Source organism: Oncorhynchus mykiss, chromosome 12 (assembly GCF_013265735.2).
Source record: "Oncorhynchus mykiss isolate Arlee chromosome 12, USDA_OmykA_1.1, whole genome shotgun sequence".
Taxonomy (NCBI): domain Eukaryota; kingdom Metazoa; phylum Chordata; class Actinopteri; order Salmoniformes; family Salmonidae; genus Oncorhynchus; species Oncorhynchus mykiss.
In genome coordinates this window covers 29,008,841-29,022,326 of record NC_048576.1, presented here as the reverse complement: position 1 = coordinate 29,022,326, position 13,486 = coordinate 29,008,841, and the positions used below count along the sequence as shown (strand labels likewise).

The window sequence follows — 13,486 nt, the reverse complement described above, 5'->3', positions numbered from 1 at the left end:
CTTCCCTTCATCTACACATCAATAAGGGATCATAGCTTTCACCTGGATTCACCTGGTCTGTGTATGTCATGGAAAGAGCAGGTGTTCTTCATGTTTTGTATACTTAGTGTAGTGAGTGGTTGTATGCTACAGTATGTACTGTATAGAGGTTATAGAAGATGACTGATACCTTTATAACTGCACTAAGTCCCTCAGCAAGCATCAGTGTGAAACTCCTCTGCAATACTAATGAACATTTCCAACCTGCTGGAGGCGAGAGCTCTCCAGCGCTGGGAGGGATTTCACTCCCCAGGATGGAACATCACATCCCTTTTCTCTTGGTGCCTGCCTGTGACTGGAGGCATAGTTTGGCTTGATGAAAAGGGGTCGGATGGCGTGGGTCTGATAGGGCCCTGCAGCAGCACCTGTTTCACATTACACAGTAACCCCAGAATGAATAACTGACAGACTCAATCACATTCGCTCCAAAGATACTGACAGGCAGGCAGCGCAGACGACTGCAATCATGGGAGGAATTATTTTAATGAAAACCTGAAGTGGCACTCATTCACTTTCATTGTCATAGGAACTATTTTGATGGAAAATATATTTGACTTACTCATAGGACTTGAAGTCTACCTAACACCTGGGCTGGGCCTGGGTTACTTACAGGTTTAGTTCAGGAGATAAAAAAAACTTGTCATGTCTTCAGGAATATCTCCAGAGACCAATTACACAGGAGATTAAATAAATGGTCACCAATTTGCCTGGCATCCATTTAATTTAACTGTCATATATTTAGGAAAATCACCTAGCCTAATGCTTATTTTTTCATATAGAATCATTACATCTTCACCAGATAGGCTATAGAACATGCACTAAAGAATACCAAAAATGTCACTTTCCCTCAACTAGCCCACTTGACTACAGAGTAGATACCATCATATCTGGACTCGCTTTGTCTGTGCACCATGCAGACAAACACTGTATAGCTGTGTCCGCGCTGATTCTTCCCAGCCCACATGTCTGCAGTGGCGGCATGGCGAGGATGCTGTTATAATTCAACGTCAGATCAAGTATAATCAACGTCCCCCTGCTGGCTCAATTGGATCCTTATTCACAAAAATATAATCTTCTCGCTCCGCAACCATCTTTGAGAAAGTCTGTGCCTTTTTTCTCAACGGAAGAAGATTCGCTCTGCTGCAGTTCGGCTCGCAGTTCAATGTATGTCACTCGTAGTCCACAGTGAGAGGCTGAGAGCTCCTTGCACATCTGACGGATTTTCTCTGCGAATAGGCTTGTGTACCTACATGGTTTCCCTATATCAGATTCGTTTGAGGAGTTAAATTCTGAGGTCTGATAAAATGGGCCATCGCATAATAGCGACTGTCCTTTTTTGTGTGTGGCTTTTTGGTAAATCGCATGGAGCGTTTCCAAACCAGATAAATATAGGTAAGTTATATTTGAAATTACTAAGATGTTTTTTCTTTAGCCTAAAAAGAAAACGAGATAAATGTACATTAAAAGCTTGTGTGGTGTTGACTTCATTTGCACTGATTATTATTTGCATAATTCATTGTCAAGTTCATCAGTCATACCCTAAGGAGAGGTAGCAGACTAGCTATGAGAAACAATGCGTTTAAGAGTGGGGGGAGGGTAAAATAAATTACCAAAAGTTTCACATACTTGCCTATTTAAGTATCTTCATGCAGAACTTTCCACCACTTCACTGGCCAGTATAGATTATACATTAATAAATGAATCACAGTAGAATTAATTGGTTGATGTTTATTCTAGATTAAGCGATGTTCATCCATTTAGTAATGTGAAATACCTTGGTGCGTAAAATAGGACTGATCATTTGTCGTCAGTGATAGAAAATAAATGATAAGGGCTGATATTGATGTCATACTATGTTTTAATGAAACGGAATAAGAGGAACTAACCTATGCAATTCTTCCCATTCTCCTCTCCTCTTTCGTTTATAGGTGGGCTTTTTATGCGCTCTACAGTGCAGGAGCACAGCGCCTTCAGGTTCGCTGTTCAGCTGTATAATACCAATCAGAATGTGACGGAGAAACCTTTCCATCTCAATTATAATGTAGACAACCTCGAATCCTCCAACAGCTTCTCCGTCACACATGCGTGTGAGTACCACGACACTAAATGATGGCAATGTATTTCATTTAATTAACGACACATATGGAGGGCACTGCCCCCCCCCCCCCCCCCCCCCCCCCCCTCAATGTATTATGAGCGGCTACTGCACCGACTTGGGGGCTATATCCACAGTGGCATTGGCTTGACGCCTATGTAATTTATTACATTGATTGTAGGCGAATTGCTATAGCATTAGAAGACAATCATCCCACACGTCTTCTGAGCTGTCACTGCACATCGCTTTGCTGATGGTAGGGTATAGGGTTGGGTCAAATTGATGAGAACAATTCCAGAAAAACACTGAATGAAAACCGCATGAAAACATTACATTACTGTTGTGTGTCAATGTCAGCTTTATGAGCTTTTAAGTGGCGTAGTTATTTCAGAGCCTGAGGATATACAGCTTATTTTAAGCTGGAGTAATTGTTAAAGATTCAAAATATGGTTGATCTTTTATAGTTTATCTGTTAATTCTTTCCTGTCCGGATATACTATCTTGTGTATGCAAAAAAACTTTTTTCACACCACTATGATTGTCAAAGAAAGTTGGACTATTATACAAGCCCCAGTTCCTTTCAGATGAAGCCGTGGATATTCCAAAGAGGTGGTTGTTGCAGCAATTGCTGTATAGCCTAATAATCAAAATGACAGATTCAGTTCTCTGTTATATCACTTTTTTTGTGAGTTGCATATATAAATGATATTTTGTTTTGTCATGCACAGTACACTAGTCAAGTGTGTACGTTAGGAGCATTTAAAAAAAGAGCGTAGGGTCAGCCAAGTCTACACTAAATAGAGAAACATTATGTCTAAACTGCATAGCAGTTATCTTGACACATGAAGCACAATGGTACACAGGTACAAATGTTTAATGTATACGAAGACACGCAGTAAACTTGTTATGTCTGTCTATAGCTGGGATATTTCACAAAAGACTTGAGATAATGTCATTGAGAATATCACAGTTATCATCTGTAGGAAATGCTTATCGATCCTTTGGATACTATTCAACAGAGGTTGCTGTTGTCCTGTTGGAAAACTGTATGTTAATATTTCTCTGAAATGAAAATTCCACATTCCTCTGGCAAGGATGCTTCTCTCTACCTTGTGTTGTAGCTGTGGTATAAAAACAAGTTAATGAATGGCACTTGACAGTGTTATATCTCCTCTCTTAGTTGCTGTTCACTTGGGGCACTATTGTAAGGTCACAGCGATAGGCTTGTAATGTGGGTGCACAAGAATAAGCCTGCAGTGTATCCCACTGTTGGGCTTTATTTAACCCCCCTATCTCCGGTTGCATCATTTTGCTATAGCCTACGCTGTAAGTTGTTGAATTTACTTTGTACCAATTCCCTTTACTGTGACTGTGAGGATAGCTTTGGTAAAATAATTTTCCTCTCTTAGATTTGTCGAATGAATTCTCATTCATTTCTGGAACTGACTACTTAATTTGATTGCCGGGGTGGAGAAATTGACCTATAATTGGAGCGGATGGATGGCTTTTAGATATTTCAGGATTCATGAAATGCCTCCAGTTGCTATAGTGATCAATATGACAGAATATGGATATCTGCCACATGATTGACACGCAGGTATGAGCCTTTCTGCCAAGCAAAGCTAAGTAAAGTAAACATGTGCTCTGTGCACATTTCAGTTGCACATCCATTGTGATTAAATGCAGTATTTGCTGTTTCTAGTTTGAGTAAATGTAATGTTTTAAATTCAAAGAGGAGCCAATGCCAACCTCAGTTTGATGCTAGCTAGCTATCCCAAGAAAAAACGTGTTTTGCTTCAGTATTGTATTGCAGTGTTTATTGAAGACAATAACCTATAGTTTGCTTTTCTTTATTTTTTAACTTAAATAACTATATTTATCTGTTTGCTTATCTAATATTCAACATGTTGGAGTGTATTCTGATGTCAGGTCTTTGCATTTGTTTTTGTCGAATGGCATGCGATGGGACCCTCTGGTTCATTCTAGATGAGAATGGTTGTGGACAGAGAGTGGGCTTCCAAAATCGTACTGACTTCCTCTGGCAGCATTGGATGTGTCTGGGAGCCACAGGGACTGTCAGAAGCACTCTTTTGGCGTGTTAACTTTTCACTAACTGTACTTCTCTAAGGATGAGGCAGACTATTCAAACGTGTCAGCAAACAGAATTAGCCACTCAGATGGTAGTGTAACTCAATAAAGAGAAAAAATATGAGGGAATCTGGAGCTTGTTTGATGCCTTTGCGGGCTCATCTATTAAAGTGCAAAACCATCTCTCGTTGCGATGATTTTGTAGTTACAAATTGACATTTGTCCTTCTGTGTGGTTTTTGTGTATTGTGGTATTTCCATTTGTTAAAAACCATGTCTGTTAATGGCATGACACAACAGAAAATCAGAAGGGAACATTATAAGTCGGACTTCCATGAAGCCTTCATAAAGCACTCATAACACCACCAGTGCCATGATATAATACAAATCTGTTTATGTCACTTTCCCTTTGAAATTGACATCCGAAGAAGAAGAGGGAGAAAATAGATGAGTAGCCAACTTGGATAACCTTTGACTTTGACCAGAGAGGCTACAAAGCCTGACATTTCACTGTGTAGCACTTTAATAATATTCATGTTTTTCACATTTATTCAATTCGAGCCTTCATGTATGTATTTCTAAATTACTGGCCAATTGAAGATTAGAATACATTTATTTTACATACAGTGCTTTGAACTGTATTTCTATATTTTAATTTCTAATTGGATTACAATTGCGCATAATGATGATTCGTTTTTTCACTTTTCCAACTTTTGCGTCTTACTGTAATTTTTCAATCTATTTAGCATTAGAGGGCAGATATGGAGAAAAGTTACCTCATCAGACACTAACATTGTTGGACAATAACACAGTTACTATTATTTATTAGTCACACTTTTTAATGTCAGATGAAATGATCAAATGGATGATATGTATATACAGTGCATTCAGAATGTATTCAGAGCCCTTCACTTTTCCACATTTTGTTACGTTAAAGACTTATTCTAAAATTGATTAAATCATTTTTTCTCTCTCATCAATCTACAAACAATACCCCTTCATGCCAAAACAAAAACTGTGTTTTAGAAATGTTTGCAAAGGCATTAAAAATAAAAAACTGATATCACATTTACATAAGTATTCAAACCCTTTACTCAGTACTTTGTTGAAGCACCTTTGGCAGCGATTACATCCTCGTGTCTTCTTGGGTATTACACTACAAGCTTGGCACACCTGTATTTGGGGAGTTTCTCCCATTATTCTCTGCAGATCCTCTCGAGCTCTGTCAGATGGGGACCGTCACTGCACAGCTATTTTCTGGTCTCTCCAGAGATGTTAGATCGTGTTCAAGTCCAGGCTCTAGCTTGGCCACTCAAGGACATTCAGAGAGTTGTCCCGAAGCCACTCCTGCATTGTCTTGGCTGTGTGCTTAGAGTCATTGTCCTGTTGGAAATTGAACCTTCGCCCCAGTCTGAGGTCCTGAGCGCTCTGGAGCATGTTTTCATCAAGGGTCTCTCAGTACTTTTCTCTGTTCATCTTTCCTTCGATCCTGACTTGTCTCCCAGTCCCTGCCACTGAAAAACATCTCCACAGCATGATGCTGCCACCACCATGCTTCACCGTAGGGATGGTGCCAGGTTTCCTCCAGACGTGATGCTTGGCTTTCAGGCCAAAGAGTTCCTCATGGGCAGAGTCCTTTAGGTGCGTTTTTGCAAACTCCAAGCGGGCTATCATGTGCCTTTTACTGAGGAGTGGTTACCGTCTGGCCACTCTACCATAAAGGCTTGATTGGTGGAGTGATACAGAGATGGTTGATCTTCTGGAAGATTCTCCCATCTCCACAGAGGAACTCTGGAGCTCTGTAAGAGTGACCATCGGGTTCTTGGTCACCTCCCTGACCAAGTCCCTTCTCTCCCGATTGCTCAGTTTGGCCAGGTGACCAGCTCTAGGAAGAGTCTTGGTGGTTCCAAACTTCTTCCATTTAAGAATGATGGAGGCCACTGTGTTCTTGGTGACCTTCAATGCTGCATAAATGTTTTGGTACCCTTCCCCAGATCTGTGCCTCTACACAATCTTGTCTCGGAGCTCTATGAACAATTCCTTCGACCTCATGGTTTGGTTTATGCTCTGACATGCACTGTCAACTGCGGGACCTTATAGATAGACAGGTGTGTGCCTTTCCAAATCATGTCCAATCAAGTGATTTTACCACAGGTGGACTCCAATAAAGTTGTAGAAACATCTAAAGCGTGATCAATGGAAACAAGATGCACCTGAGCTCAATTTCTTGTCCCATAGCAAAGGGACTGAATACTTATGTAAATAAGGTATTTCTGTTTTTTATTATTAATACATTTGCAAAAATGTAAAAAAAATGGTTTTTGCTTTGTCATTATGGGGTATTCAAATCAAAACAATCAAATCAAAGTTTATTTGTCACGTGCGCCGAAAACAACAGGTGTAGTAGACCTTACAGTGAAATGCTTACTTATATGCTCTAACCAATAGTGCAAAAAAGGTGTTAGGTGAACAATACAGAGGCTATAAAAGTAGCGAGGCTACATACAGACACTGGTTAGTCAGGCTGATTGAGGTAGTATGTACATGTAGATATGGTTAAAGTGACTATGCATATATGATGAACAGAGAGTAGCCGTAGCATTAAAGAGGGGTTGGGGGGGGGCACACAATGCAAATAGTCCAGGTAGCCATTTGATTACCTGTTCAGGAGTCTTAGGGCTTGGGGGTAAAAACTGTTGAGAAGCCTTTTTGTCCAAGACCGCTTGCCATGCGGTAGTAGAGAGAACAGTCTATGACTGGGGTGTCTGGGGTCTTTGACAATGTTTAGGGTCTTCCTCTGACACCTCCTGGTGTAGAGGTCCTGGATGGCAGGCAGCTTAATCCCAGTGATGTACTGGGCCATACGCACTACCCTCTGTAGTGCCTCGCGTTCAGAGGCCAAGTAATTGCCGTTTCAGGCAGTGATGCAACCAGTCAGACAGGATGCTCTCGATGTTGCAGCTGTAGAACCTTTTGAGGATCTCAGGACCCATGCCAAATCTCTTTAGTCTCCTGAGGGGGAATAGGCTTTGTCGTGCCCTCTTCACAACTGTCTTGGTGGGTTTGGACCATTCTAGTTTGTTGTTGATGTGGACACCGAGGAACTTGAAGCTCTCAACCTGCTCCACTACAGCCCCGTTGATGAGAATGGGGGCGTGCTCTGCCCTCTTTTCCTGTAGTCCATAATCATCTCCTTAGTCTTGGTTACGTTGAGGGATAGGTTGTTATTCTGGCACCATACGGCCAGGTCTCTGACCTCCTCCCTATAGGCTGTCTCGTCGTCGTCGGTGATCAGGCCTACTACTGTTGTGTCTTTTGCAAACTTAATGATGGTGTTGGAGTCGTGATTGGCCATGCAGTCGTGGGTGAACAGGGAGTACAGGAGGGGACTGAGCATGCACCCCTGTGGAGCTCCAGTGTTGAGGATCAGCGTGGCAGATGTGTTGCTACCTACCTTCACCACCTGGGGGCGGCCCGTCAGGAAGTCTAGGATGCAGTTGCAGAGGGAGGTGTTTAGTCCCAGGATCCTTAGCTTAGTGATGAGCTTTGAAGGTACTATGGTGTTGAATGCTGAGCTGTAGTCAATGAATAGCATTCTCACATAAGTCTTCCTTTTGTCCAGGTGGGAAAGGGAAGTGTGGAGTGCAATAGAGATTGCATCATCTGTGGATCTGTTTGGGCAGTATACAAATTGGAGTAGGTCTAGGGTTTCTGGGATAATGGTGTTGATGTGAGCCATTCCCAGCCTTTCAAAGCACTTCATGGCTACAGGCATGAGTGCTATGGGTCTGTAGTCATTTTAATTGTACCTTTTATTTAACTAGGCAAGTCAGTTAAGAACAAATTCTTATTTTCAATGACGGCCTAGGAACAGTGGGTAAACTGCCTTGTTCAGGGGCAGAACAACAGATTTGTACCTTGTCAGCTCGGGGATTTGAACTTGCAACCTTTCGGTTACTAGTCCAACGCTAAACACTAGGCTACCCTGCCGCGTTCTTGGGCACAGGGACTATGGTGGTCTGCTTGAAACATGTTGGTTTTACAGACTCAGTCAGGGACATGTTGAAAATGTCAGTGAAGACACCTGCCAGTTGGTCAGCACATGCCCGGAGCACACGTCCTGGTAATCCTTCTGTCCCCGCAGCCTTGTGTATGTTGACCTCTTTAAAGGTCTTACTCACGTCGGCTACGGAGAGCGTGATCACACAGTCATCCGGAACAGCTGATGCTCTCATGCATGCCTCAGTGTTGCTTGCCTCGAAGCGAGCATAGAAGTGATTTAGCTCGTCTGGTAGGCTCGTGTCACTGGGCAGCTCGCGGCTGTGCTTCCCTTTGTAGTGTAGATTGATGAGATTGATGAGGATTTATTTATTTTTAATCGATTTTAGAATAAGGATGTAACGTAACAAAATGTGGGAAAAGTGAAGGGGTCTGAATACTTTCCGAATGTACTGTATGTTCTTTCATCGCAGAATATACTCTTTATTCTCTCACCTCAGCCTCACTTGATAATAATGTGGGATGGTATGTGGATCTGCTGCTACTCATTCTTTAATGCATTCTCATGCTTCCTCAAAACATCTGCATAACAGATGGATATTCAGTTTGAAGATTGAACATAGCAGATGTCTCCTACTTAACGAAAATAGAAAATGTTTTTTTCTATTCAAGAGACCTGGAACATGTAAGACCGGATTGTATGCATCATGTTAAAAGTGGGACAATGCTAACAAAATAACCATCTCAGTTGGTGGAAAACGAGTTGCATTATTCAAATTATTTTCAAAGGATTTTCTCTAGTGAGAAATGTTATGTGGTGTCTCACTACACACACAAAAATGAGGGGTCCTCAAGGGTTCTTTGGGAAGGGGGATGGTTCTATGTGGAACCATACTGACCCAAAGAACCCTTTGAGCCCTTTAATGGTTATTTTCAGTTCAAAAAGGTTATCTCCTATTTTAGTGAACGATAAAATGTAGTGGCGGTGGCTCATTCAAATATTTTAGGGCGTAGATTGCATACAGCTCTTTTTGTTCAATTGTAAGAGTGTTATTCCCGGTGATCTAATCTGATGTGTTATGCTATTACATGGCCAGTGACAATGTATTTCGAAAGACTTGAGAACCGTTGACAAAGTGAGTAGTTCTCAATTCTCTCCCCGGGGACCCATAGCCGTTCCAGAGCTAGCACACCTGATTCAACTTCTTAATAAACACAATAATAAAACCTATGGAATTTTAACAATAGAGTATAATATGGCTATTAAACCAGAATAAAAAAAACTGTATGGTTCTAAAAAATTACTTTCTCTCTAGAACCATTCTCCATAAAGGTTATAAAATAATCATAAAAAAGGGCTCTATTTGCAGTAGCCCCAAAAAGTGTTCTTACCTTAGTGGAACCCTTTTTTGGTTCTATATAGAACCTTTTTTAATGGTTATTTATAGAACTTTAGGAAAGGGTTATTTATAGCACCATACAGGTTCCATTTCGAACCAATTTAGTATTGTTCTTAATAGAACCTTCAAAAAAAGGTTCCATAAAGCACCACAAAGGGTTCCATTATGGTTACAAGTCAAATAACCTTTATTTTGCACTATATACTGTAGAACTATATGTTTTTAGTGTGTATAGAGGGTGCTATAATGTCTTGATGTTAGATATTATTTTGTCAATTGCAATTTTTGGGATTTGTGGTTGTCTGTGGAGACTGTGTATCTTAAAAAAGGCACATCCATCTACAAAGGGTTAAATCAATGTCTTTGAATCACATGACCGAGTCAGGCGATGTACGTATAGATACAAAATAAAAAAGAGTCATAACGTGTAAAGACTTCTCGATTAGGAGCCATTTGTTAGAAGTGGCAGTCAGACATGGGCTGTGATTAGAAAAACGTCCATTACCCTGGTTGGGTCAGGATGTAATGATAGTCACAAATCCCCATCGGCCATTACTGTGTTATTGGCTGAGAAGATCAATAGGCTGAAGGCCACAGGACAAGACAGCATTGTTTGGTGTAGTGTGTTGTGCTACACTGTGTTGGTGTGAGGAGATCAGCTCTCACTGCCCATATCATTCTCTCAACATCTCCGGATATGTGACAGAACAGAATTAATTTCACTAGAGCTTTTTATTATCTCAGAGTGTAGGCTACAGTTCTCAAAGAAAAATATGAGCCCCAGAGAGTTTGACCCATATTGCTGTATGGTACAACACCAACCTACAGACAAATGTACACAGATAAACATATACAGTTGAAGTCGGACGTTTACATACTCTTAGGTTGGAGTCATTAAAACGCGTTATTCAACTACTCCACAAATGTCTTGTTAACAAACTATCATTTTGGCAAGTCGGTTAGGTCGTCTACTTTGTGCATGACAAGTAATTTTTCCAACAATTGTTTACAGACAGATTATTGCACTTATATTTCACTGTATCACAATTCCAGTGGGTCAGACGTTTACATACACTAAGTTGACTGTGCCTTTAAACAGCTTGGAAAAATTCCATAAAATGATGTCATGGCTTTAGAAGCTTCTGATAGGCTAATTGACATAATTTGAGTCAATTGGAGGTGTACCTGTGGATGTATTTCAAGGCCTACCTTCACACTCAGTGCCTCTTTGCTTGACATAATGGGAAAATCAAAGGAAATCAGCCAAGACCTCCACAAGTCTGGTTCATACTTGGGAGCAATTTCCAAACGGCTGAAGGTACCACGTTCATCTGTACAAACAAGAGTACTTAAGTATAAACACAATGAGACCGCGCAGCCGTCATACCGCTCAGGAAGGAGACGCATTCTGTCTCCTAGAGATGAACGTACTTTGGTGCAAAAAGTGCAAATCAATCCCAGAACAACAGCAAAGGACCTTGTGAAGATGCTGGAGGAAACAGGTCCAAAGTATCTATATCCACAGTAAAACGAGTCCTATATCGACATAACCTGAAAGGCCGCTCAGCAAGGAAGAAGCCACTGCTCCAAAACCGCCATAAAAAAGACAGACTACAGTTTGCAACTACACCTTTTTCTCCCTGAGTATTCATTACATGAATCTTATACAAATCTGTTCATATTCACCCGAGGAAGAATACGACAGTTTTTTTTTCGGACAAGCGAGCACTTACAGTGCCTTGCGAAAGTATTCGGCCCCCTTGAACTTTGCAACCTTTTGCCACATTTCAGGCTTCAAACATAAAGATATAAAACTGTATTTTTTTGTGAAGAATCAACAACAAGTGGGACACAATCATGAAGTGGAACGACATTTATTGGATATTTCAAACTTTTTTAACAAATCAAAAACTGAAAAATTGGGCGTGCAAAATTATTCAGCCCCCTTAAGTTAATACTTTGTAGCGCCACCTTTTGCTGCGATTACAGCTGTAAGTCGCTTGGGGTATGTCTCTATCAGTTTTGCACATCGAGAGACTGACATTTTTTCCCATTCCTCCTTGCAAAACAGCTCGAGCTCAGTGAGGTTGGATGGAGAGCATTTGTGAACAGCAGTTTTCAGTTCTTTCCACAGATTCTCGATTGGATTCAGGTCTGGACTATGACTTGGCCATTCTAACACCTAGATATGTTTATTTTTGAACCATTCCATTGTAGATTTAGCTTTATGTTTTGGATCATTGTCTTGTTGGAAGACAAATCTCCGTCCCAGTCTCAGGTCTTTTGCAGACTCCATCAGGTTTTCTTCCAGAATGGTCCTGTATTTGGCTCCATCCATCTTCCCATCAATTTTAACCATCTTCCCTGTCCCTGCTGAAGAAAAGCAGGCCCAAACCATGATGCTGCCACCACCATGTTTGACAGTGGGGATGGTGTGTTCAGCTGTGTTGCTTTTACGCCAAACATAACGTTGCCAAAAAGTTCAATTTTGGTTTCATCTGACCAGAGGACCTTCTTCCACATGTTTGGTGTGTCTCCCAGGTGGCTTGTGGCAAACTTTAAACAACACTTTTTATGGATATCTTTAAGAAATGGTTTTCTTCTTGCCACTCTCCCATAAAGGCCAGATTTGTGCAATATACGACTGATTGTTGTCCTATGGACAGAGTCTCCCACCTCAGCTGTAGATCTCTGCAGTTCATCCAGAGTGATCATGGGCCTCTTGGCTGCATCTCTGATCAGTCTTCTCCTTGTATGAGCTGAAAGTTTAGAGGGACGACCAGGTCTTGGTAGATTTGCAGTGGTCTGATACTCCTTCCATTTCAATATTATCGCTTGCACAGTGCTCCTTGGGATGTTTAAAGCTTGGGAAATCTTTTTGTATCCAAATCCGGCTTTAAGCTTCTTCACAACAGTATCTCGGACCTGCCTGGTGTGTTCCTTGTTCTTCATGATGCTCTCTGCGCTTTTAACGGACCTCTGAGACTATCACAGTGCAGGTGCATTTATACGGAGACTTGATTACACACAGGTGGATTGTATTTATCATCATTAGTCATTTAGGTCAATATTGGATCATTCAGAGATCCTCACTGAACTTCTGGAGAGAGTTTGCTGCACTGAAAGTAAAGGGGCTGAATAATTTTGCACGCCCAATTTTTCAGTTTTTGATTTGTTAAAAAAGTTTGAAATATCCAATAAATGTCGTTCCACTTCATGATTGTGTCCCACTTGTTGTTGATTCTTCACAAAAAATACAGTTTTATATCTTTATGTTTGAAGCCTGAAATGTGGCAAAAGGTCGCAAAGTTCAAGGGGGCCGAATACTTTCGCAAGGCACTGTATATATGGTCATTTTCACGCCTTCATTAATTCATAGAATGTTTGGGAATGACGTACAGTAAAGCATTTGTGAAGATTCTATAGCAATAGAGTGAGAAAGCAGCCATGCATTTGGACAATTCATCGATATTGCAGTAAATAAAACCTAATAACAACATCTGTCTTGTGCAGGACCAGAGTCTACACAGACTGGTGTGCCATAGCCAATCAGAGCTACACTAGACCTATTTTAGATCGTATTCGCCAAAAGCTACAAAATACACCTGAATGGATTTCTGCAAATATGTAAATACCCCGGGAGTCCTCTTACATTTGGGAACTTCACATTCCTATAGATCAAACAGCCTTGAAATGGTAGGTTCTCTCCCTTAGTTGCCTATGCACAACATGTAATGCTAGCCAGTGTGAGATAAGCTAAACTCTAACTAGGGAACGTTAGATAAACCCTCTCAAACCTTTTCAGCTAGTTGGCCATCAAAATTGCACTGATAAACGATGGGGAATAGTAGCCAGCTTATTTAATT

At 41.0% G+C, this 13,486-nt stretch overlaps 1 protein-coding gene across 6 annotated transcripts in view; it reads left to right on the top strand.

The window, feature by feature from the left end:
* The first annotated feature begins 957 nt into the window (after positions 1–957).
* The window catches only part of LOC110537362 (glutamate receptor 3), a 125,754-nt gene continuing 113,225 nt past the window's right edge, over positions 958–13,486 (top strand). For 3 of the 6 annotated variants that reach the window (XR_002475614.2, XM_021623343.2, XM_021623342.2), the window contains exons 1-2: positions 958–1,431; positions 1,968–2,126. Coding sequence is in view for 5 of the 6 variants with exons in the window: in XM_021623343.2 (XP_021479018.1) it covers positions 1,344–1,431; positions 1,968–2,126 (247 nt within the window). In the remaining variant the exon portion in view is untranslated. The remainder of the gene's footprint in view (positions 1,432–1,967; positions 2,127–13,486) is intronic. The other 3 variants (XM_036937346.1, XM_021623340.2, XM_021623339.2) reach the window with 3 other exon arrangements.